This window comes from Chelonia mydas, chromosome 7 (assembly GCF_015237465.2).
Source record: "Chelonia mydas isolate rCheMyd1 chromosome 7, rCheMyd1.pri.v2, whole genome shotgun sequence".
Classification (NCBI taxonomy): Eukaryota; Metazoa; Chordata; order Testudines; family Cheloniidae; genus Chelonia; species Chelonia mydas.
The window spans coordinates 45,269,159-45,293,579 of NC_057853.1; the positions used below are offsets into that span (position 1 = coordinate 45,269,159).

The 24,421-nt window shown below is 56.9% G+C and overlaps 1 protein-coding gene across 2 annotated transcripts in view; it reads right to left on the minus strand.

Moving 5' to 3' along the window:
* Positions 1 to 882: 882 nt before the first annotated feature.
* The window catches only part of LOC102945954 (semaphorin-3D), a 44,542-nt gene continuing 21,003 nt past the window's right edge, over positions 883 to 24,421 (minus strand). For both annotated transcript variants that reach the window (XM_037905556.2, XM_043550372.1), the window contains 16 exons: positions 14,853 to 15,013; positions 14,339 to 14,401; positions 13,769 to 13,888; positions 12,871 to 12,973; positions 10,772 to 10,900; positions 9,410 to 9,555; positions 8,832 to 8,946; positions 8,436 to 8,505; positions 6,790 to 6,934; positions 6,449 to 6,671; positions 5,256 to 5,344; positions 4,448 to 4,489; positions 3,795 to 3,952; positions 3,353 to 3,417; positions 2,175 to 2,308; positions 883 to 1,785 (listed from right to left, as the gene is read on the minus strand). In XM_037905556.2, the coding sequence (XP_037761484.1) occupies positions 1,357 to 1,785; positions 2,175 to 2,308; positions 3,353 to 3,417; positions 3,795 to 3,952; positions 4,448 to 4,489; positions 5,256 to 5,344; positions 6,449 to 6,671; positions 6,790 to 6,934; positions 8,436 to 8,505; positions 8,832 to 8,946; positions 9,410 to 9,555; positions 10,772 to 10,900; positions 12,871 to 12,973; positions 13,769 to 13,888; positions 14,339 to 14,401; positions 14,853 to 15,013 (2,192 nt within the window). In that variant the 3' untranslated portion in view covers positions 883 to 1,356. The remainder of the gene's footprint in view (positions 1,786 to 2,174; positions 2,309 to 3,352; positions 3,418 to 3,794; positions 3,953 to 4,447; positions 4,490 to 5,255; positions 5,345 to 6,448; positions 6,672 to 6,789; positions 6,935 to 8,435; positions 8,506 to 8,831; positions 8,947 to 9,409; positions 9,556 to 10,771; positions 10,901 to 12,870; positions 12,974 to 13,768; positions 13,889 to 14,338; positions 14,402 to 14,852; positions 15,014 to 24,421) is intronic.

Genomic DNA, 24,421 nt, shown 5'->3' on the forward strand with positions numbered 1-24,421 from the left:
CCATGTGGTGGATGTTCACAAGGTCCTAAAATTCTGCCTCAGAAGAAAGGAGTGGAAGGGGTAACTATTGTCTGCCCTGCCCTTGAAGGGCTCAGAAAAGTCTTATGGCACAGATTAGTTCAGATAGGCTCCAAGCCTGGCCAGCAAAGCTGTGTATATTAATGTCCCAGCCCACGATACCAGAAAACTGTTGTCCTCCTGGGATGGGGCCAGTTATAGCTTGTTCCCACTATAATACCATGGTGCAGGTTTAATATCCTTTTGTCAGCAAGAGACAGCCTGGAGCCTGCCTGCAGGGTATAATGGCCTTGTCATGGCCTCACATCATCTGTTGCTGCCTCCATCATGGTAAATGGCCTGCTGGATGGGTGTCCCCACATATGTCGTTTGGTTTTCTCCCGGGTTAGAGGATCCCAGCGCGGGAACTCTCCCTGATTAATGCTATGCCGCTCTGGTACCCAAGACTAACATCTGCCTTTCGAGTTCCCAGCATTGGTACCATTCTGCAAGGAGATTCATTCCAGCTGCCTCGGTCTCACAAGAGCAGTGCAGCACTGCAGAAGGTTTCTCCAACAAGACCAGATGGCTTGGAAGGGGGAAAATATAACTAGTTAAACATTGCAGTGAGGGAGGTAATTATGGTTGTTCCCATTTTGCCCCACGCCAAATACTGAGTCAGTAGCAGCGCTGGGACCAGAACTCCAAACTCCTCCCTCCTCAAGCTTGTGCCCTATCCATTAGCCCATGTGTCATCCTCCCTAATTGACTTGCAGTGCTTGCCTGAAGGGGCGGGGGGCTCTGTGCTCCACCAGGGCAGAGGGAGAAGTGTATTACTGAGGCCGGATATCAATTCCCCATAACAAGGGAGGCTGGTAAGCTACATGGGTTTCCCTTCTGTTTAATTTCCAGTATTTATCAATAATAAGAGGCATAATAAGAAAATGACAGAAGGAAAATGCAGAGAATAAATATTTCATGGTATGTAAATAGTTTAAAGTCCTCGCGTCACATCAGTCTGTGTCAGCCGGCCTAGTAACCAGACTGTTTGCTCCAGGCCGTGGCTGCAAAGTCCCTGGTCTAGCACCTCCTGGACTTAGCAGCCCCATTGGTCTGGGGGTGTCTGAGAGCATCTGCACTGGCCACTGGCCTGCTCCAGGAGATGGCGAGGGGCAGTGTCACGGCTGAGGTAGTACATGGCGAGTCTGTGGGCCTCTCAGCAGGCAGAGCTTGGCAGCAGCTGAGCTGAGCTGGCACCTGTGTGCAGGGCTGTGCATTCAGAATGGCTCTGGAGACGTGGCCGGCTAATGGAGACTGGTTCAGTGACCTGCTCCCCCTGCAGAGGGCACTGTGCAGAGATCAGACTAGTCTCAGCCCAGCTCTGGCTGGCTTCAGGGAGTTGGGATGCCTCCGCACTCGGCCTTTCTTGCTCTCCAAGGAATGCTGCTGCCACTTCGGGTTCCAGGCCTTTTGCCGCTGCCTCTCCTGGTGCCGGAGCGCATTGCAGTACTCATCCAAGCTGGTGCCTGGTGCCCCCAGGGTCCGCGGGTAGCCCTTGTACTGGAGCTGCATGGGCATGGCGCTCAGGTGGCTGCCTCCCTCCTCGGCCCCCTTACTCCGTTTGGCCCCCATGGCCTCGTGGCCAATGACACGAAGGCTGTAGTGCGTGAGGGGGCGGGAGAAGGCACGCTCCATTGCCTGGCACTGATAGATCCCGGCATCCTCTCTCGCCAGCTGGCGGATCAGGAGCCCTTGCTCCAGGGTAGAGAAGCGGTCACCGGTCCTCACCTGCGGCAGACACAGGGAGGGGACAAAAGCAGAGCGCCCTGAGATGCTACCCAGGGGTTGTTGCGAGGGAGCCAGGGCTGCAGCTTGCGACGTGCTCTGCTCGTCAGTCGGGGACGGTGGCATTGCCCGTGTGGGGACTGTGCCAGCTGAGCTGCTTGTGCACTGGGCCACGCTCAGGCCTGGGCAGCACCCCCCCACACCCCGCTGCCCTACCCCCTCTGAGGGACGGGGAGGAGCAGAGACTTGAGCTGCGTCCCCCCCTCTGAGGGACCAGGGTGGAGCAGGGAGGCCTGGGCAGTGTCTTTTCACCACCATGCCCCCTCCAGGGCAGAGCATGGGAGTCTGGCCGTACCACTCCCCACGATTTAGCTTTTCCCTTCCCCAAGTACCTCATCCAGGGCTGCCTCCTTGCTGCGCTGCACGAGCCATCGAATGGCAGTCTGGGGAGAGCGTGCCAGGCACTCGAGGAAGGTAGAGTTGTTCTCCACACCAAATACCAGCTTCTCCTCAGCTGCAGTGACCCCTGCAAGGGGGAGAGCAGAACATGTGCATGTGGGGGGAGCAGAGCCCTGGGGCCTGGTGCATCGAGTCTCTCCATGCCCTGAACCAGCACCCCCTCTTCCCCAGCTCTCTAAACCAGCCCCGCAATCCTTGCTGCTCTAATCCCCTGGAGCAGCCCTGCCCTGGCCCCACCTGCTCCAGGAGCCCCACACCCCCGCTGAGAGAGTCCCACGTTCCGGCTGGGCCATCTCTGGCTAGAGCACGGCGCCACACGTGTGGCTAGAGCTGGCTAGAGCACTTTGGGGCAGGAGGGCAGAAATGTAATTGGCAACAATACAACCACCTTTTGCTGCATGAAAAGGGGCCTGGGGGTGCGTGTGGGGTGACTTGCTGTACCTCGTCTTTGCACACACGCAGCTGGCAGTGCCCAGAACACAGGCGGAGGACATGCTGTTTGCAGAGCCATGTAAATCCCGGCCTTCCCGGCCTGGCATGCTGGGGAGTGACTGGAAGGGGGACAGCGTTTATGGAAATGGAGCTGGCCATCCCAAGATACTTTCCTCTGCTCACTGTTTGCTGGTTAATTACTTGGCTGCACCCAGCCCCATGTCAACGGCCGCCTGTCACTAGATTTGCTCACACGCTGTGCCCTGGACCTGAGCTGGGTTCAGTTTTGCAGGCAACACTTCCAGGGGAAGTGCGTTGTCCAATGTGACTGTACAAGCCTGGGGTGGCGCTCCTGCGTGGCTGCTGGGGATAGCTGCTCCTGCACATTGCTGCCAGCGTGGGGGGGGGGGGCCCTTCCCGGGGCTATTGGCACCCCAACGCTCAGCTCACCACGCGGTGCAGTGGTACAGGGTGCAGATGCACCATGATGTGGCATTGGTGCAATGTCTCCATCATGGGGCGGGATTGCCCCACCCATGGCCAGTCCTGCTGGAGGCACCCGAGGCTGGCTGGGGTTTCTGACTCACTCCCACCTGCTCCCTCCTCCATGGCGGAGCGCAGCCCACGCTAGGCAGCATGCAGCCTGTGAGAGAGGGGTGCCACAGTGGCTGATTCTCACCTGCTGTGATGTCCTGGCACTGACTGACCGGGTCGGCCTTCAGCGCATCCTGGCAGCGTGCTCGCCTGTGTGGAGTGCAATGAGATAACACACTCAGTGAGCTAGGCGCCTACTGCAGGGCGTGCGTCAAATGGAGATTTATTGGTGGGGCTGTGTGGGGCCCAGGACTGGAATAGCAGGAGGCTGCAGGTCTGGATGGAGGGGCATCGGCAGGTGGGTGTCTGGAAGGCCCCGGACAAGAACAGGCAGGGACTGCTGCAGTTCTGGATTGTTGACTGTGAGAAGCCAGGGCAATGTCTGGTACGGTGGGTGGTGTCCATGGCTGCTGGGGAGCGGCTCCAGACTGCAGGGTGTGTAACTAGCCCTGAATTCCCCCTTCCCATCTCCATGCAAACAGCCAGGGACGGTGGATACTGTGTGAAGGGAACAGAGCGGGGCTCACCTCTTCTCGGTCAGCCGGTAGGGGCTGCAGCTCTTGCCGTCCCAGGTGCAGTAGGGGTCTCTGGCTAGGCAGCAGTCAGCGCAGTCTTTGCCGTAGAGCTCGCAGCGGTACAGGGAGAGCTGGACAAGCCCATGGGTGCTGCTCACAAACAGCTCCTGCTGCTCATGGAACCAGAATGGCTGTCAGCACCCCTGGCTCCCCTTCCATGGAGGAGTGGCACGCAGCAGCCTGGGAGCAGGGCTGGACCCACACCTCAGTTCCTAGCTAGTGAAGGAACCAGCTATTCTAGCTCTTCATGGATTAGTGCAGGGAGTAGGCACCTGACTCAAATTGGGGCACTTTGACACACATGGACTCGGGCAATGCCACTCCTGGCACCATGCAATGGGGCGCCTGACCCAGCTGGAACTGGGCAGCACTGCACCTGGTGCCACGCAATGGGGGGCCTGACCCTGACAGCTGGAAACGGCCAGCGCCATGCCTGGCACCTGGTGCCCTGGAGTGGGGGATCCTGTCCCACACAGCTGCAGCATGTGAATGTCTGCATTAGTGTGTGGTTCCTGGCTGGAGAGCCTGGGAGTCTCATCCTTGTCTTGCATGGTGTGACTGGGCCCTGCACAGGGCTTTGTGAATGGTCATTAATGAGGCCTTACCCGCTTTGGTGAGAACTGCATGTCCAGGATGGGAGATGGCACCTAGAGGAGAAAGGTCCGCACTGGAGCTTGGGTAGATCTTTGCCCAACTTCCCAGCTGAGTTCAGCCACCGCAGCCCCAGATGGTCCAGTGCTGGATCCCTCATGTCCGCCCTGCTTTGCCAGTGCACCTCCAGCCTGACGTACCCTAGCCCCTGCTATTCTAGGATCAGCCCTGTGCTTGAATGGGTTAAATTCCAGCAGGAAATAGACAAGAGGTCAGGATCCAGCACCAGGCTCTGACCCAGGCTCTGTGTGATCTTGGGAAAGTCACTGACGCTACCCTGTGCCTCAGTTTCCTGTCTGTGCAATGGGGGTAACAGCACTGCCCCTGCCTCTGACTGAAGGTGAGGCCCTCTGAGACTACAGCGCTGAGGCTCTGAGCCTCCGGGTGGAGGGGCCGGGGTGCAGCCTCCAGGACGCGGTCACCCCACACCCTTGGCTATTTGTGGCACGGCTCTGCATGAGCTCTGCCCATGGCTGCTGCAACTGAGGGCTGGGACAGGAAAGAGCAAGGGCCTGGCTGGCCCTGAGGGAGGAGCAGCTCTCAGTCACAGCAGCCAGGCTGGGAGAGGCTGCTGGCCCCGCCAGACACTCCCCCAGTGCAGACCCCAGCTGCAGAGGAAGTTGCACTGTTGCAGCCACTTTCAGTGGCCACGCACAAGCATCCCAGGTCCTGCAGCTGAGGCCTCTAGAGGAATCAGTTCCCCCAGGAGCCAGTCTAGCCCCTCAGGGCAATCGGAGAACCCAAAGGGGGTGGGATGGGTACCTTAGAGACACTGATTTCCTCCAGGCTGATCTCCTCGCTGTCCTGGCCTCTCCCGCCGGTGAGCCCCACCTTCAGCACTTTGCCTTCGTCTGGGGAAGCAACGGGGGAGCCATCACAATCCCACTAGACCCAGCGAGAGCCCCCTCAGGAAGTGCTCGAGGGGGAGGTGCCGCAGCTATCAGCTGCTACGGAGCTTCTTTCCTTCCCTGAGCTAGTAATGATCTCTCCAGCCAGGGAGGAGATCATCACTAGCTCAGGGAAGGATAATTATTCAGTGTCCTCCCCAGGCAGGGGGGACTTTTTCCAAGCCAGCACATGTACTTTGTCTTCTCCTTTCGGATTCAGCAGGAGAAGAGATCGGACTTGACTTCTGAGCAAGCCAAAGCTGACCTGCCAGGACCAGCCCTGTGAGAAGTGGGTTTTGCTAGCCGCCTGCCCTTTCAGCCTTCCTCCTCATTGTCCCGTCTCCTCAGAGCCATCAGTGCCAGGAGACCGAGTCAGAGACCTGCTAAGTGTAGCAAGGGAGACAGAAGCCAGACTGCACCAAGGCCTGGCCTTTACCCAGTTCTCTTCTTGGCAAGAGGCTGCATCGTGACTATCTGCAGCTTGCTGGCAGATCCCACTCCTGGGGGCCACTGACGGGGCATGGAGCAAGCGCCTGCAGTATTTGCTAGCCCTGAACATCTGCAAACTCCCCCATAGCCACCTACAGAGCTCAAGGTCAGGCCCCAGTGAGGATGGAGTGGGAAGTGAGTGATGCCCTCTAGAGGCTGCTCTAGATACGATAATTGACCTGCTCTGGGGTGAGCCTTGTGCTTTTGAAGCTGAAGGGTCCAGCTTCTGGTTACCTGTGTATGTACAAGTGATATGTACACAGCTAGCTCTCTGGGGGCAGGGACGGTCATGTTCATTTGTACAGCCCCTAGCACCACAGGACAGGGAGTCACTGTCCCCAGGGCATGGCTGAGGTATGCTGGCTGCTCAGGCCGAGACTGGTGCAGAGAGAGGACAGGACCCTGCTAGGGTGGGGCTGAGGTGCTAATACAGCTCAGTGGGGCAGGCTGGTGTGGGGGCAGAGTGGGGGGTTTTCACTGGAGCCAGCAGGGGCGGGACATGCTCTCACCAGTGGCAGTCCAGCAGGAGAGGGGAAAAGGTACATTCAGAGCTGGTGGTAAAGATCCCAGAGCCTCTACCTGTTCCAAGGAAGAGAATGTCGTAGTGCCCAGACTCCGTCTCCACCCTGTCCACCAGCAGCTGCCGGAGCCGATAGGGCACGTTGGCCCTCACCAGGATGGGCTTCCGGCCAAGGGGGTACACGGGGCTCCACATCAGCTGGTGGTTGCGCATGAAGCTTATCAGGTCATCAGGGAAGTCCTTGGTGGAGTGGAAAAGAGGGTCGTACGTTTCGCTGGGGCACTGGGGGAGAGAGGGAAACAGAGGGGGGAATTTAAAGCACAGAGTGACCCAACCCCTTCCCCTGCCGTCACCAAGCTCTCAGCCCCGCCCCCCACCCCGCCCTGTGTCCCACACTCACTGTCCCTGGGCGGGGGTAGGGGATCCGGCCCTTGTACTCCACCCAGCGGTAGTCAGCTCCTTCCTTGTGTGCAAAGGGCCCGCTGAAAGCAGCTCGTACAGCAGCCATGGAGTAGACACACACGGCAGAGCCGCTGAAGATCCCGCTGCCAGAGAGGAGACAGACCGGCCTGAGCATCGGACTCTAGTGCGGCCGCCGTGGGAGCCAGCGCGAGAGGCCTGGTCTGTGTGCAACACTGCTGTGGTTTAACCAACTCAGGGCTCAGACCGGGCAGCCCCTTTCTGCAGCTTCAGTGGGGTCCATTGCCTGAGCTTCCCTCCGTTCCCTGCCAGCTTCTGCCAGCGGTGCTCTGAAGCTGCAGAGAGAACACTAAGCTGCAGGGAGAGGTAGTTAAGCTGGAGGGTAGGGATAAGGTCCAGAGTGACCTAGACAAATTGGAGGATTGGACCAAAATAAGTCTGATGATGTTCAACAAGGACAAGTGCAGAGTCCTGCACTTAGGAAGGAAGAATCCCATGCACTGCTACAGGCTGGGGACCGACTGGCTAAGCAGCAGTTCTGCAGAAAAGGACCTGGGGATTACAGTGGACGAGAAGTTGGATGCGAGTCAGCAGTGTGCCCTTGTTGCCAAGAAGGCCAACGGCATATTGGGCTGTATTAGTAGGAGCATTGCCAGCAGGGCGAGGGAAGTGATTATTTTCCTCTATTCAGCACTGGTGAGGTCACACCTGGAGTATTGCGTCCAATTTTGGGCCCCCCACTACAGAAAGGATGTGGACAAATTGGAGAGAGTCCAGCGGAGGGCAAGAAAATGATTAGGGGGCTGAGGGAACTGGGGTTATTTAGTCTGCAGAAGAGAAGAGCGTGGGGGGGGGAGGGGTTTGATAGCAGCTTTCAACTACCTGAGGGGGGTTCCAAAGAGGATGGAGCTCGGCTGTTCTCAGTGGTGGCAGATGACAGAACAAGGAGCAATGATCTCAAGTTGCCATGGGGGAGGTCTACGTTGGATATTAGGAAACACTATTTCACTAGGAGGGTGGTGAAGCACTGGAATGGGTTACCTAGGGAGGTGGTGGAATCTCCATCCTTAGAGGTTTTTAAGGTCAGGCTTGACGCAGCCCTGGCTGGGATGATTTAGTTGGGGATTGGTCCTGCTTTGAGCAGAGGTTGGACTAGATGACCTCCTGAGGTCCCTTCCAACCCTGAGATTCTATGATTCTATGATCCACCAACACTAATCAGTACAGCTGGTGCTGAGCCACCCAGCCTAGGGCTAGAGAGCTGCTGCTTGCACGGGAGAGGCTGACGTCCATTTACCACTGACCCACCAGTCACTGCCCTACGATCCTCGGGAGACCAGCGCTAGCTAATGGGGGCAGGCAGGGAGGGGCTGGCACGGTCCCAGGGGAGCGGGATTGGCTAGGAGGCTCTGCAATGGGGTCTGTTTTTGCCGTGGGCTTCGTGCATCCTCCCACAGGGACCTTGTGTCCCTCTTCTCCCCTGCCCTGCCCCGGCGCTTGGCTAGTAACAGCCTCCATGCTGTCCGGCCACCAGTCTCACTGCGTTTGTGCGAGAGCCTCCTGCCCTGCTGCTCCCTTTGCTCTGCTCTTCCCCCCTCTCCCCTTGGCCTACCCGCTCACACTGACCTGGAGACCGTGAAGAGGCCGAAGATGAGAGGGCTCTGTGGGTCCCGGGTGCGGAGGAGGAAGACATCCTCTGCAATGACAGCGGGTGAGGCGTCCTGAGCACACGCTCTCAGGGACCCAGCTCTGGGCCCAGGGAGCAGGGTGAGGGGCTTTCATCAGGTGACCTCTGCCCCCTCCCCTCTCCCACGCCAGTGACTATGCCCCACTCGCTCTGGTGAAGGAGCAAGCAGCAGCCGGCACCCTTCCGTCGGCAGCCAGGGCTGCTGTGGTGATGCAAGGTGCTCAGAGTCCCTGCTACGGCTCAGTGGGTCGCCTCTGGGAGGAGCCCAGCCCCGATGACCCTGCCGTGGGCCCTGAGGAACGGCAGCCCTAGGCGGGCCCGCGCGCCCCACTCACCGAGCTGGTCGAAGTGTGTCTCGCTGGCCTGGGGGCCTGGGATGGAGCAGACCAGCCGGGCCTTGAGGAACGTGCTCCAGCGATGGATCAGGCTGCGCTTCCCGCCGACGTCGTTCTGCAGCCACAAACCCACCGCTCAGAGGACGCTTGCGATGCCCCTCCCCCACCCACCCCCCGCTCCCTCTAGTGTTAACCCTCCATGCCCGCTCCCTGCCCCAGGTCACCTCCCCCTCCAGCATTGTTAACCTTGACATGCCCACAGCTCAGGGAGGGCGGGATGGGCGATTACCCCACTCTCCCCAGCCCAGCGTCTCAGCTTCACAAAGCAAGGCAGGGGACATGACTTGCCCAATCCGTGGCAGAGCGGGCAACAAAGCAAAACAAAACCCAGGTCTCCTTACTCCCATTCCCTTCTCTAACCACTCCCATCCCTCTCCCCAAAGGCCAGTGCTGAGCCCAAGGAGCCCTGCCAAAAGGAGAGAGAAACGAGCCCTCGTTTCCCAGTAGGACAGTGCCATGCCCCTCCCCTGCCACTTGGTAGCGCTCCGCAGCCGTGCCCTGATCCTGGGTTAGCTGACCTTGCAGACGCGTGCCACCCGGGCATGGATGCGCCGCCTCTCCCACTGGCCAGCTTCTAGGGCCGTCTCCCGGAGGAAGATGTACACCTTGTCATCGTGGGAGTTGTGGGTGTCGGGAATCACGTAGGCACTGATGAACACGGGCTCTGGGAGAAGGGAAAGTTAGGCAGCCAATGGCACCATGCCGGCAGGTTGACCCATACCCATACCCATACCCTCTGGCCATGTCCCCTTTTCCTTTGACAGACTTGGCTCTGCTCCAGCTTTAAATGATGCAATGGTCTCAATGGCACCTGGCTCTGAAATTCCCTGCTGGGCTTTGGAGCTGGGGCTCTGATCCAGACCCATCTAGGCTTTACTAAAGTGAAGGGAGATGCTGGAACCAAGGAGGGGAGTGGGAATACCGTTAGCTTCCCGTCACATTCATTTTTGCTGCCATGTGATAAGATCCTTACACACGTGGAGCCATTGCTTGTTCTGAGCGTAGTGCTCTGGATTTCAGCAAGATGTCACGCAGGGCGAGGGTGTTGCTCAAACCAAGCTATGCTGGCAGTATCTCACCTTTGCACTTGTCCTCCCCAGTGGGACTGGCATTCGGCACTACCCACTCAGACCATCTCAGTTTTCTTCCTGACAAGATCATTGTGGCCTGAGGTTTGATCCAAAATGCTCTGTGGGTTTTTGATAGTCTCACAAAACTTCCCTTGAACAATGCAGGTGTGATGGCTGAGAAATTGGGCCTCTAGGGCCAACAGTCTGAGCTGCTTTCACTTGAGCTAACGTTTCCTAGCTGGGCCTGCAGCTGACTTGCTTCCTCCGTGGATGGGGCATAGAGGGGCCCTGTCACACGCCCACAGAGCAGTGGGTTACACAAGCCGATCTCACTCGGGGCTGGGTTTCAGCAGCACCTTCCATCTTTGGGGGCCGGAGATCTGAAGAACGTCAGAGTGAATCTGGGCTGAGTTACTCACCAAAGGGAGCTTGTGCCCTGCAGTGAGTCTGGGGCTTTGGCCCAAAGGCAGCTGGAGCTGCTGGGCATGGAGCTGTCCTGTTCTACCCGGGTCTTTCCTCTGCCATGTGGGGGCACCTCCCTGCCCTTCTCCCTGCAGCTCCTGAGGGCTGAGACTGGCGGGGGCACGGGAGGGGACAGCAGCAGAAGGGGTAGTTTGAAGTGCTCGAACAGAGGCCTGTGCCCAAGTGACGGTAGGGGGTCTGGGCCTCTTAAAGCAGCAGGGAGAGAAAACCAAGCCCCTGCTCCCCTGCAGCAGCACCGGAAATCTCTTCCCCAGCAGTGCTAAGTCCATTATGTTGCTGGGTAGGACGGCCCCCCCAGCCAGGCTATATCCCAGTCCCCCATTGTACCGTTTAGCCAGTGATCTTGGTTCTGTTCTGTCCGGATGTAGTTCTGGGCAGCCTTGTGAACTCGGGTCCGGAAGAAGGCGGCGCTGCTGCCCATGAAGTCGCTGGAGGTGCCCGAATACAGCTCCCCGTCTGAGCTCAGAGAGGCAAGCACGTGTTAGCAGAGCCGGCGAGTGCTTTGACTTAGCCAGCTCCTCCCTCAGTCCCACCCCTGGGGAAGGAGGCACAGACTGGGTTACGGGGCACTGTGCCATGGGTCAGCCTCGCCTGAGGAGCTATGAGCTGACCACGAAAAGGTAACGGCAGATCTCCTTGCAGGGGCTTGAATAAAAACTAGAATCACAGCCCCTGAACGAGGGTCGGTTTTTCTCCAGGCAGCCTGTGCATTCCCTGCTCAGGAGCGGGTCTCAGAGGGGGCCAAGGTTGCTGCGGATCTGCCGCCTTCCCCTGTGAATGCTTTGCGAATTGAAGGCAGGCTGTGCAAGGCAGTCGCTGGGGAGGGAGAGTGAGGCGCTCTGAGGGTATGACTACGCTGCGGCTGAAGGCGTAATTCCCAGCGTGGGGAGAGGTACATGTGCCGGCTCTGACGAGCTACTGTGGGTGGCCACGGAGCCAGGGGCAGCATCTTGGACTGGCTGGCTGAGTACGGTAACCCCAGGTAAATACTCCACTCCACACAATGAGGGCTGGAAATTCTCCGGCATTAAAACAAGAACGAACACCTAACGAACCAACAGCTTAGCAATAACTAAATACAGGGCAGATGAAACCAATTCCCTTCATCGCTCGGCAGGGAATGCCAATTTCCTTACCTACCACCCTGGGCCAGGAGAGGGTCTTATTATAGCCTCCTCCTGCACAATCTAGTGCCTCTATCACGCTCCAGAACCAAGATTGGCAGCCTTCGACTGCTGTCGGACAGATCATAGAATCATAGAATATCAGGGTTGGAAGGGACCCCAGAAGGTCATCTAGTCCAACCCCCTGCTCGAAGCAGGACCAATTCCCAGTTAAATCATCCCAGCCAGGGCTTTGTCAAGCCTGACCTTAAAAACCTCTAAGGAAGGAGATTCTACCACCTCCCTAGGTAACGCATTCCAGTGTTTCACCACCCTCTTAGTGAAAAAGTTTTTCCTAATATCCAACCTAAACCTCCCCCACAGCAACTTGAGACCATTACTCCTCGTTCTGTCATCTGCTACCATTGAGAACAGTCTAGAGCCATCCTCTTTGGAACCCCCTTTCAGGTAGTTGAAAGCAGCTATCAAATCCCCCCTCATTCTTCTCTTCTGCAGACTAAACAATCCCAGCTCCCTCAGCCTCTCCTCATAAGTCATGTGCTCTAGACCCCTAATCATTTTTGTTGCCCTTTGCTGGACTCTCTCCAATTTATCCACATCCTTCTTGTAGTGTGGGGCCCAAAACTGGACACAGTACTCCAGATGAGGCCTCACCAGTGTCAAATAGAGGGGAACGATCACGTCCCTCGATCTGCTCGCTATGCCCCTACTTATACATCCCAAAATGCCATTGGCCTTCTTGGCAACAAGGGCACACTGCTGACTCATATCCAGCTTCTCGTCCACTGTCACCCCTAGGTCCTTTTCCGCAGAACTGCTGCCTAGCCATTCGGTCCCTAGTCTGTAGCGGTGCATTGGATTCTTCCATCCTAAGTGTAGGACCCTGCACTTATCCTTATTGAACCTCATCAGATTTCTTTTGGCCCAAACCTCCAATGGGCCTTCCACTCTTAGATCTAGCTAGTCACAAGCTTGGGCAGCTTGTAGTTCCAGCCCCAGATCAGCCGTGCCAGGTAAGAAGCTCGGCTGTGATGACGCTGTGCAGCCAGGCACTCCTTGCCTAGTCCCTGTCAGCGCTAACATCCTGCCTTGGCCTTTCACACCTGCCTGGGCATCTGGCTGAGCTCCCCCGTGAAAGGGAGCTTGCAGGTTCCACTCTGGCAGAAACCACAGCTGAATGCGGGATGTGGGTTAGGAATCATTGGCAGGGGATGGAGCTGATTGTCTAACCCTTCTTCATTTCTAATGCGCCCATCACCACAGTATCTAGGCCCCTCTTCCTGCCCCCCCCATTCCTCTTACCTATGAGTAGTCCAGTGAAAGGTTCGTGGGGGCTGAATGGACACTTGCCTCTCCCAGATTCCACAGAGTTGGCCACCAGCTGTATAGGGGAGCCCCCCGGCTCCTGCAGGGGTTAAAGGGGAGATTTTGGCCCAGGCAGAGGCTGGGAGTGAACTGATCTGAGCGGCTTTGGGGCAGTCCTGCCAGATTTCAAAGTCCACGTTGTGTCAGATGCACATGCTTGTATGCTGGGGTCTGAGCCACGTTGGGCCCGCTCGGCCGGCCACTGCCAAGTTAGCAGCACTTAGTATGGATCGGATGGGTGTGTTCACGGGGCCGGGGGCAGAAGCAGACACGGTCCCTGTTCCCTAAGAGCTCATAATACAGGGAAGGTCTTGGGGGTATGACCAGGCAGAGATGCTGCTGGGCACCAACCCAAGCTGGCCGGGTTAAGCTCATCTGGTGAGAGACTAAGGGCCTGGCCTGGGTCGCTCAGCTGCTGTTGGCCTGGGAGCAGCTGATGTCTGGAGAGGATTGACCCTTACGAGGGGTGCGTGTGCCCCAGGGTCCCGCTGCAGGAATGCCTCCCTCCTGCTGCTGGGGGAGAAAGGGGAGTGAGCACCCTCTCCTAGGCCCCCTCACGCTGCCCCCCTCCTGAGGTCCTTCATGCCACCTGTACAAAACGTGCTACCAGGTTCCTTGCGCTAGGTGCAGAGCTTGGCACGGGCAGGTTCTGGGGTCCCTCTTGCACCACCTAGGAGATTGTGCGCCCCTCCCCTGCAATTCCTCATGCCCCACCAGAGAGGAGAGAGTGGGTACCCTGGGATTCACCATGGAGCCCAGTGGGGATGAAGGCACACCCTGGGATCTTCTCACTGCCCTTGGCCCAGGCAAATTCACCCTCCAGGGTCTCTCTCACCTGTGCCCCGGATCCGAGCTGGACGAAGGCGCAGACAGGCTGGTAGGAGCCAGTCCCGCAGGCAAACACGTGGCTCCTGTTGAAGGGCTGGAGAAGCCGGATGAAATTGGCGCATTCTGTCTGCTCGGGAAGAAAAGGTTCCTTCAAACACCAGCACCATGGCCCTGGGCCTTTGTGCTCCAGATCCTGCCCCTGGAGCCCCCTCACCTCTTCTAACACTGGTCTCCAGCATGTCCCCTCCCCAGGGCACGGGAACGCCCTGGCGCCCTTTGCTGTACGCTTCTCCATAGGTCTGCTGATGCCCAGAAGAGTGGGCGATGTCTGGCTATCACTAGCCCTGGGGACAAGGCCAGTGGCCTGGTGGCCCCGACCAAAGCTGTATGCTTACTGTCCCCATTGTTAAAGGTTACATTGGGTCGAAGGGAGCTGTGCCGGCAGCCTGAGCTCCCACTGGCTACAGATCCATGAGCCTCCTGCTCTCGGCAGGGTGGACTCACGTGGGTCAGGCAGATTCCTGCCTGGGCCTTGGCTCACTGAACTTTGAACAAGGATGTTGGGGTCCTGCTTTACCTCTGCGTTCTTCCCAGCGAGCCGGCAGCGCTCCACCTGCTCCTTGCGGGCTGGCCAGAAAACCTGCAAGAGAAAGCACCGGCCTGGGAGTGTTACTCCAGCCTCCTCTCCTCCTCCTCCGTGGTCCTGCACCAATCGGGCTGCGCAAAGGGGGCTGGAGCTGCTCCCCAAGAGCGCGCCATGCTCCATCCTGCTTCCCTGACGTGTGCTAAGCAAGGGCAGGTGCGTGTCAGTACATACAATCATAGCCCAGCCAGCCAGCGGTGCCGCTCCGTGGGGCAATGTGAATGAGCAAATGCCACCCTGAGGGCTGCAGTGTGCACCAGGACTTGCATGCTCTTGGGTGTAATGCCCCCCCCCTTAATGGCAGTGCATAACAGGCCTTTGGTCGCTGACTTTGCAGTACCGGTGCCCCCTCCGGCACGCACAGCTGTGCTCCCGGCTCCCCAGGCTGCTGGGAAGGGTTAAGCTGGGCTGCCTCGGGACCGCGTTTCCATGCCCACCCGGCACTGACCTTCTGAGGCTCCTCATTTGGCCTGTCCAGATGCAGCAGGAAGATGTGGTTTTTGGCTCCCACCATCAGCCACGCCCTGGTCTCATCCACCAGGAAGGACTGGAAGGCCAGCCCGTCCCCTGAGCCCAGCAACAGGCGGGAGCTGTTGGATCTCAGCAGGTCTGCAGAGCAAAGGGGGAGGGATCTGTCACCCCCATACACAGGAGGGAGCCCTGACCACATCCCTCCCCCAGGAGATAGTGAGCACTACCCCACCCGATCCCGCACTCTCCCCAGGAAAGTCCTCTTTACTCCGACCCCGGAGGAGTCCTTGCTACCCTGAACACCATACCCGTGCGCCCTGGGGAAGGACTGCACTACCCCAGGGGATAGCGAGCATTACCCCTGCCCCCACCCATGGGAGACAGCAAGCACTGCTAGTAGCTGCCCTTTCCCCGACACCAGGGCAAGATGGCCCAGCCCACGTCTGGCCAGTAACCAGTGTGGCCTCTGGCAGTCCTGGCCTGCTGTTCCCTCCCAGAGAGCGGAGTGTCCCACAGGTCAGGACAGCTGGCTGGCCCCACAGGAGACAAGCAGCTGCTATAGTTGGGCCCACCCAGGGTCATGGCAGCTCAGCTTCGAGTGTCACTGACCTTGCAGTTCAATGGCGCCATGGGGCCTGGAAGAATTTTAACCATTGCAGCAAATCCCCAATTCTCCCCAGTCCTGTTCCCCGGGCACTGCGGGCTGAGAATGCAGGACGGGTCCATTTTGCACTTCTAGTGGAGGGATCCCTGAGCACAGGCTCAGTGGAGTTTCTATAGAAAAGCCCTCAGTCATTCCCCTGGTGAAAGTAGCCTTGAAATTAAAGGCTGTATTAAACCGGTGGCTGCTGCTTGATTTACGGGGTGGTTGTTTGTGGTGTTGCGGGACTCATTTCCCTAGGTGAGCTGGGCCCCACCTCCTGGGTCAAGTGGAATCTCGACAGCTTCTAAGTCCATCTCCCTCTCTCTCCTGGGGAACCGCAGCGTTCCCCAGCCCTGGCCCAGGCCGGCTCGGGGGAGATGTCCTTGGGACAGGCGGGTGAGAGCAGCACAGAAACTGGAGGTGGCAAGGCCCCAGGAGGTGATTTCCTGGCGCCATTGCACCGTGGAATCCGTTTGCAGGGGCATGTTCCAATACTTTGTCTGTTCTGCTCTACTGCTAACGTCCCAATGGACGGGGCTGTCACCGCTTCTCTAGGGAGAGTATTCCCCAGTCCCCAGCCTCTCTTTGCCCCTGCTTGTCTTCTCCTTTATTTGCTAAGCACTGACCACATGCTTTGCTCTGCACAGAGCCAGCCAGTCCCTGCCCCAGGGAGCTTACACTCTTAACCTCCCCCTACTGCTCCTTGGTCCATCCCGCACCATTCCTCAGCCTCAGTGTCCCTCAGCAGATGTGCCTTCAGACTGCTGAGCCAGCGGGGATCTGGCAGCTCTTCCCCTCCCCCTTGAAACTGTAGGGGAGTTTAAGCCCTGGATTAGTCCAGCTCAGAAAGTAGCTTTTAGAGCAGCCATTTGCTGACAGCCAAGCCCCGGATGGCAAGATTCCTGGGAGCAACATTGGCTGAACGAAGCAGAGGAGCCAGCGCAAAGCCCACTCCTCCACCTCCCACTCCTCCTGCCACCCACCAGCGGACACAGGAGCACGGACTCGGTGCTGCTTTGGAGAAAGTGCTAGCAGGGTGAGTGCCCTCAGGCGAGGGGGCAGGACTGGGCAGCCACTGCCAGGCTCCCGATCCTCCTCTTCCCCCCCGTTCTGTTTGCACGCGACAGCCAAGGCGATGGACCGAGTGGTGATTGAGTGCCCTAGGCATGAGCTGGACTGGAACCCAGCTCGCTCTCCCATTGCTATAACATCCCCCTTGGCTAACAGCAGGAATCGCTCGTCTGCTGCAAAGCAATCAGGAGACATGGACGCACATGGGGAGCAGCGACATGAGGCCGTCTGGCCGTACTCTCTCTCTTGCCCACAACCACCTCATCTTCACCTGTGGGGACACTTCTGAGCCTCAGGCGTCTGGCTCCCCCTTCCTGGCTGAGTTCCAGGGGTGCTTGGGGTGGGGTGGGGGAAATCTTCCACCTTGGCTAATCGTCCCTGAAACATTGCCCAGTCTAGCCTGAGCCTGGATAGGGGGCTGCGTGGGCATTAACGAGACATGTATCAGTCTGGGGGACACAGCCAAATCCACCCCCCTGTTGTTCCAGGGATGTGCATGGAGTTTTGCTCTGGTTAAGTGCTGACCACACGCTGTACAAAACCCAAACATCAAAACAGCCACTGCCCTGGAGAGGTTACTCAGTAGAAGACTGATGCAGACAGACAAGAAGTGATGGGAGGCCCAGAGGGAAGAGTCACCTTAGGGCATTTAAAACCCTTAACCAATCACTTTCCTATGTCTCTTGGAGGAATCTGACTGAGGCAAGAGTGCTGGCCCACTGCACTGCGAGGTCATGAGAGGCTGAGGGGGCTTGGAGGAAGGTCGGAAGACAGGAGTGGAAGAAGGAAACAAGAGGGGAGACGAGGCAGGCGTTACTGGCTGAGTGACGGGGCTGGGGATGCGTAGGAGATGAGATGCGAGTCCTAGGTCTGGGAGAATCTGTGCAGGACCTTGAAATCCACAAAGATGGGATGAACTTGGTTGTCTGGGAAGCAAGCACGCCAGCATGTGTCTGTGCAGGTGTGGATCTGTGTATGTGGGGGCACGGGTGCCTGAGATGGGATGCATGGAGAGACATGCTAAAACAGGCCATGGGATTGTAGACTGTTTCTCTTTCCCTGTCACCCCATTCCCAGGGGACAGGGGAAGCCAGGACCTCTTTTTCTTCAGGACAACTGCAGTGAGCTGGAAATTCCACTGACATCTGCTCAGCCCAGCAGGGCAAGGAGCAGCCGCAGCATTTGCAGCAGGCAGGTGCTTGTTCTCAGTCTCTGTACGAAGAGAGCGCTTCAGTCAAGGAAGTTCAATGGCAAATCAGTTCCCCGCTCAGCCCAGCTCAGTCTGGCTAATGACCGGGCCTGTCATTTCATACACAGCGAGCCAGGGAAGTTCCTTGCCACTAATCATTCTTGCTGGGAGTGTCTTATAACTAGCCAGGGGAGGCATTCTTCACCGTGCACTTTCTTACGGCTGGCATCATCACTTGCTAGCTATATCTCCAGTGCCGTTTACCTGGCTGCAGCCTGGCGACCGCTGTGTGCTTTCCCCACCCCCATGCCGAGGACAAAACTTTTCAAATCTGCCCAGGGAATCTGGAGTCCAGTGTTTGTTGGAACGGGGCAGGTGAGCACAGTCCGAATGAGCCAGAGTGGGGAACTCGCCCTCCCCCAAGCTGATGATCGCTGCCCTGTGAGCGACCCCAGACGGGAGCTGGGCAGGACCCAGAGCCACAAGGCATTCACCGGCCTCTGAAAAGGCTGGATGTTTCCCTGGAGGCAGGGCTGCTCCCCTGACCCTGCTCACCCAGAGTGAAATGTAGGCCAGGTCCATTCAGGATACAGAACAGAGTGAGGGGCAGGGGCAGGTCAAAGGTTTATCCAATACACTCCCCCACCCTGCTTAATTAACCAGAGTAATGCAATGGGGTCCCTAGGGCGATAGAGCCCAGGACGCTCCCATTAGCACTGCTTCACCTTCTGACCTCCCTCATGGGCAGGGGAGAGGTCAGCCAGGATTCATGGTGGGGTTCGCTCAGGCCCGCTGTGTTCTTTGGGGCTAAGATTCAATCTGGCTTCCAGGCAGGATGAATTGTCCCGCACTTGCAGCATTAACTCCATCGCCATGATCTCTAGTTTCAGATCCTCCTCCCTGTAGCTTGGCTTGTCCCATTCCCTTCATGAAGAGGTGGGTGGGAATCTGACCCAGTTTGTCCCACTCATGAAACAAACCTGGGCAGGGAACTGATCAGTTAAACAGGAAGTCTGAGGGGCTGGGAAAGGGGTGGAGCAGGGAGATCCCCACTGTGTGTGGCTGGGAGAGCCCAGGTACCCGCTCCTTATCTGCAGATGAGGCATCATTATCCCCCCAAGCATATTTACATTCCTGGCCAGGTCCCCCATAACCACTGCAGCCTGCTGAGCATCTCTGCCCAACCTTCCCCTGAACTGTGCTCACCACGAGGGCATCCGAGTGCCTCCCGGGCCTGAAGCATTGCTCTTCTCGGAGAGCATTCTCTCTCCTCCCATCGCAGACGGGCCGGCGCTGAAACCCTGAGCCGAACACCCCAAAAGCATGGGGACAGTCTGGATTTGAATCAAGCCTTTTGCTGCCTTTTGCTGCCAGTGTGAAAGGAGTCCATTGGGGCCACTTAGTGGTGCGTGATACGGATAACTGCCTGCTGGGAACAGGAATGAGGCCCATGAACTCACTGTGCGCCTACACCACCAACCAACCAGCCAATGGTAACAACGTCCAGCCCCTAACAATCTGTGAACCAGTGACCTGCAGGCAAAGGGCTCTGTAGCCCGCGTCCGGTCGCCTGGAACGTTCAGCCCTCTATGTTAAGAGCAGATCACGCAGCGTTAAGGTGTAACTGCATTGCTGATATGTAAGCCCAGAGTAACGACACCATCCCAGATAGAAAGACACAGCCCAGTCCAGGATTTCAGCTGGCTTCAACGCTGGCCTGTCTGAAGCTGATTGAAGTAGCATTCACTTTCTGAATGCCGATCAGCGCAGGCCAAACACCAAGAGGCTGGTAGTGCTTCCCGTCCAGTAATGTAACTTACTGATGTGCATGTGGTACAGGTCCCCCTCTGTGACTATCAATGGGATACAAGGGGTTGCATGCAGCCCCAGAGTTCAGGCAGCTCATGTTTTCAGCTCTGGAGGTCCCTAGTTCAGGCCCTCCCACGTCTGTCACAGGAGCAGTTGTGTGGATTTTCTCAGGAAGGCCGGCATTCTATTATAAGCCCTCCGATGGCGTTATCGTGGTGTGAGGGGTCATATTGCTGCTTAGCCTTATTGTTCTGCGCCGTGTTCCCCTGTGCACCATCCTTCCTTTGCTCTCTCTGCCTTAGGTCTGTCATTTCCTTTCCGAAAGCCTGTCTGTGTTTCTCCCCACCCCCATTCAGCCCACGCCCCTCCCCCATGCGGGGCTCTGACGATAGCTCGGCTCCCAAGAGGCTCTGGGGCGGAGGGAGTCTGGGAGGTTTCTTTCCTCTGGGGTTTTTGAAACCTAGACTTGTCAGGCCGTTGTGGCCTTGACCCTGCTACGTGTGGTCTGTGAGTCACACCTCCTGCCATTGTCTGCGTTGTCCCTAAGCCGGCCTGAGGCTGGGAGCTTCCTCTCCCAGCTCTGCCCACAGCACGAGGGCCGCTCTGGCTTTGAAGAAGGAAGCCCTCCTCGGTCCTCTCCTCCAAACAATCTCTGCTCCCGCCTGGCCAAGGAAAGGAAGATCTAGCCATTGTGTTTCTGAGACGTGTTATCGATGCTGGCAATCGCCCAGCGGTGACCTGCTCTGGAGCATTGTGCTTCCTCACCGGATGCTGCGTGGCAGACAGTGTGTGCAGGCAGCCCTGACCAGGGCCAACTTCTCCCCCCACTCCCTTGTGGTCCTTGGTTTCAAGCCTGAGTTCTGGTGGCTCCCCGCAAACCCCCAAGGCATCTCCCGGCTTGAGTGCCAGTCTCTGCCCAGTCAGTTCTGTACTGAGAGCACATCACCCCTAGACCACAGCCAGTGCGCCATTACCTCAGGCTTGGCGTCCAGGAGACAGAGTTTTGGGGAGCTCTATGTTTGATGAGCATCCAGTCTAAGTCCCCCTTGCACCTCAATTAGACAGCCAAGCAACTGGCTCTCTTCTCTGGGAGTGAGAGGAGACCTATGGTCACAGGTGTCATCCCTGCCCTGCCCTGACGTGCCACCCGTGGTCCTCACCTCTGCCCTGAGGCCACCACCGTCATCCGAGTTCTTCCTGCAGCAGAACCACTGTCCTCAGCTAGTGTGAACTAAGCAGGCTTGTGCCTGGCTGGAGTTTGGATGGGAGGCCTCCAAGGAAGCCTGGCTATGGTAGCATTGCTGGTGGGGCAGTTCAGTAAGTGGTGCTCATCTGTGTCTGCACTGATCCAATGGCCCAGCATGGAGCTAGGGTGTGCTATGATGCTGCTGGGTGAAAATCAGAGAGCGTCCCGACCACTTTGTCATTAAAGAGCCCTGTCTCAGGCTGAGCTGGCCCTTTAAGGGGGTGGGAGCTCAGCCCACCTTCCCAGCTGAAGGGGGTCACGTAGGAGAAGATTGTGACTCAGAGCCAGGCCTGCGGGAGTATAAAGGGCGGCCTGAGGGTGTAAAGCCATCTCCAGCAGAAGGGAGTAGAGCAGCTTGCCTTAATTCCCAGGCAAAAGGCCTGGGGTGTGGAAGAGCGGCCAACAGGAGACCCTGGGTCAGGGGAAGGTCCTGATTTACATGTGGAGCTAAGGTTAAACTGTTTTACTTGGAAAAAGCAGAAGCCAAGTCCTGAAGAAAAGGGACTGAAAGGCAGTGAAGGCTGCGAGGTCTCGGAGGCACTGGCTGGTGAGTTGGGCCTCTGCCTTACAAGCCCATGCCGGTTTTCCTGAGAGCAGGAATGCTGAATTCCAGCAGCCTGGCTGGATCCCAACTCATGAGTAAGCTATGCAGATTAGTCTTCACTCCCCCATCCTCTAAGCTGTTGTGTAGTTTTGCTGTGTGCTGTTCACGAGCTAGTGCATTCTATACCAGAGGTGGCTGCATATCATTGTTGGGCCTTGGAGCCCTCCACAAAGTCTGTAAAATGCTTCAGAATCCTTTTGGCTGAAAGGGGCTATGTGGTACATGAATGTAAGAGTGTTGTCAGTAGCTGTGGCATCGAAATATCGCACCATTAGGATGGGTGCTTGCATACCCCGGTGATGAGTGCAGTATAAATAACTAGATAAATCATCATCTTTATGTCGCTAGCTGAAAGAAGGTCAAGGGCAGATGTGGTCCAGTTGCAGAATTAGCAGGGGTTCAGGGAGGGGCCTGGAACGGCTCTCCTCAGAAGAGACTGAAAAGATTGGGATTGTCCCCTTAGAAAGGAGACGAATAGGAGGGGATGTGATAAAGGTTTGCTTGGTCCTGCCACAGTGCAGGACTTCTCAAGGTCCCTTCCAGCCTTACGTGTCTATGAAAGGCTATAAAACCATGAATGGGATTGTCATAAATATAAAGGGAAGGGTAACCACCTTTCTGTATGCAGTGCTATAAAATCCCTTGTGGCCAGAGGCAACATCCTGTTACCTGTAAAGGGTTAAGAAGCTAAGGTAACCTCGCTGGCACCTGACCAAAATGACCAATGAGGAGACAAGATACTTTCAAATCGGGAGGTGGGGGGAAACAAAGGGTCTGTCTGTCTGCGTGATGCTTTTGTTGGGAACAGATCAGGAATGCAGTCTCAGAACTTCTGTTAGTAAGTAAGCTAGCTAGAAATGAGTTAGATTTCCTTTTGTTTAATGGCTGGTAAAATAGCTGTGCTGAATGGAACGTATATTCCTGTTTTTGTGTCTTGTTGTAACTTAAGGTTTTTTGCCTAGAGGGATTCTCTATGTTTTGAATCTGATTACCCTGTAAGGTATTTACCATCCTGACTTTACAGAGGTGATTCTCTTACCTTTTCCTTAATTAAAATTCTTCTTTTAAGAACCTGATTGATTTTTCATTGTTCTTAAAATCCAAGCGTTTGTGTCTGTGTTCACCTGTACAAATTGGTGAGGATTTTTATCAAGCCTTCCCCAGGAAAGGGGGTGTAGGGCTTGGGGGGGATATTTTGGGGGAAGATGTCTCCAAGAGGGCTCTTTCCCTGTTCTTTGTTTAAAACGCTTGGTGGTGGCAGCATAGGGTTCAAGGACAAGGCAAAGTTTGTACCTTGGGGAAGTTTTTAACCTAAGCTGGTAAGAATAAGCTTAGGGGGTCTTTCATGCAGGTCCCCACATCTGTACCCTAGAGTTCAGAGTGGGGAAGGAACCTTGACAGGGATAGAGAAGGGAGACTGGGAACTTCTGTTCTGCCTCATGACATGTGAACAAGGGGACCATCAATGAAACGGAAAGGTGGGAAATCCAAAACTGACCCAAGCTTTCCTCCAATGTACAATCAGCTTGTCTTGCCCCAGGAAGTTAAGAACTGTCTATATGGATAACGAGGCTAGCTAGTTAACATAACTGATGAGAGCAAAACTTCTGGAAGTGATATTAGCCCCCATGGTTTGAGCCAAGCTCTCACTACCAAGCACCAGATTCTTGCACCTTTCTCTGCAGCATCTGGTGCTGGCCTCCAGTTCGCTGGGCTAGATGGACCTCGGGAGTGAGCCGGTCTGGCAATCCCTGTGTCCCTAAAAGGAACTCAGCATGATGCCTGTCTGGTGGCCCCTTTGTGAGACCAGCTGAGGGTTTCAGTCCAGTTCCTTGTGGATGTGTGCCCATTTCACAAACCCGCTGCTGCGCTGGGAGCCTCAGCAGAGAGGCCGAGGGCTGACGCTGTGGTGTGTGAACTCACCCCTACAGAGAAGAATTTGGGGCTGTGACGAGAGCTAAATCTCCGGCAGCACGAAGGGTGAATCCTCACTCCCTCCCACACAGCTGGAGTAAACAGGCTGGGCACTGAGTAGGAACCCTTGCCCCAGGCCATAGTGCAGCAATGACTCTGCTCCATAGCTGCTGCCACCTCTCTGGGCTGCCATCGCCCCTTCCTTGCAGGGTGCTGGGCAGTGGAGCTGTGTAGCCTGCAGATCCCCCAGTTCCTCCCTGGCCCACCATAAGAGTGCTGGGGTTGGGGTTGCAGGGAGCCCCCACAGAGCTCTGTACCACAGAGGACAGGGAATGCAGCCTCCCTGCATCCATGTCTTGGGTCTTGGTTGACTGAGCCTCACAAAGCTGAGTTAAGTGACTCGCTTGAGGCGACGCACTGAGTCAGTGGCAGAAGCTGGCTCTCTAGATTCCCAGTGACCTGCTCTAACCACTAGACATGCTTCCTCCCAGGTGAACTCAGGCTGACTCTGTTCCCGCCCTCACACTGAAGTCCGTACGCTTTCCCCCATGCAATTGAACAACGTGTTTTGTTGCGTGGCCTGTGTAGCTAGAGGCTGCCCAAGGCCTCCTGCAGTGTGTGACGTTTCCCCATGGCGAGGGCTGGCCCTGCCCCTGTGCGTTACACAGTACATGGAACATTATAAAGCACTGTACGCTGAGTCTCAGGGTGAAATGGGGTATTTTTAGATCCCCTCCTGTGCCCCAAGGGCAGCCCGAGACTTCCCCTCTGGGCCATTCCCTTTCCAACCCCCATCCCTGACAGCAGCAGATAGATGGGCATTGCCTGAGCCCCCTGGGGTGGTGGCATTCTCTGAGCTCTCTGGCCATGCTGGTGTCCTCCCAGGCCATACTGCAGTCAGCTGAGCTCAGCCTGTCGGGTTCTGGTGCCTCACTGGCCACAACTACTGCAGGGCAAGAAGCCCCATTGTAGGGCTGATATTGGCCCCACCCAAACCCTATAGTCCAGATCCTCCTCCCCCGACCCATTCCCACCAGCCCTGGCCTCACTAGCTGCCAGTCAGCTTGGCT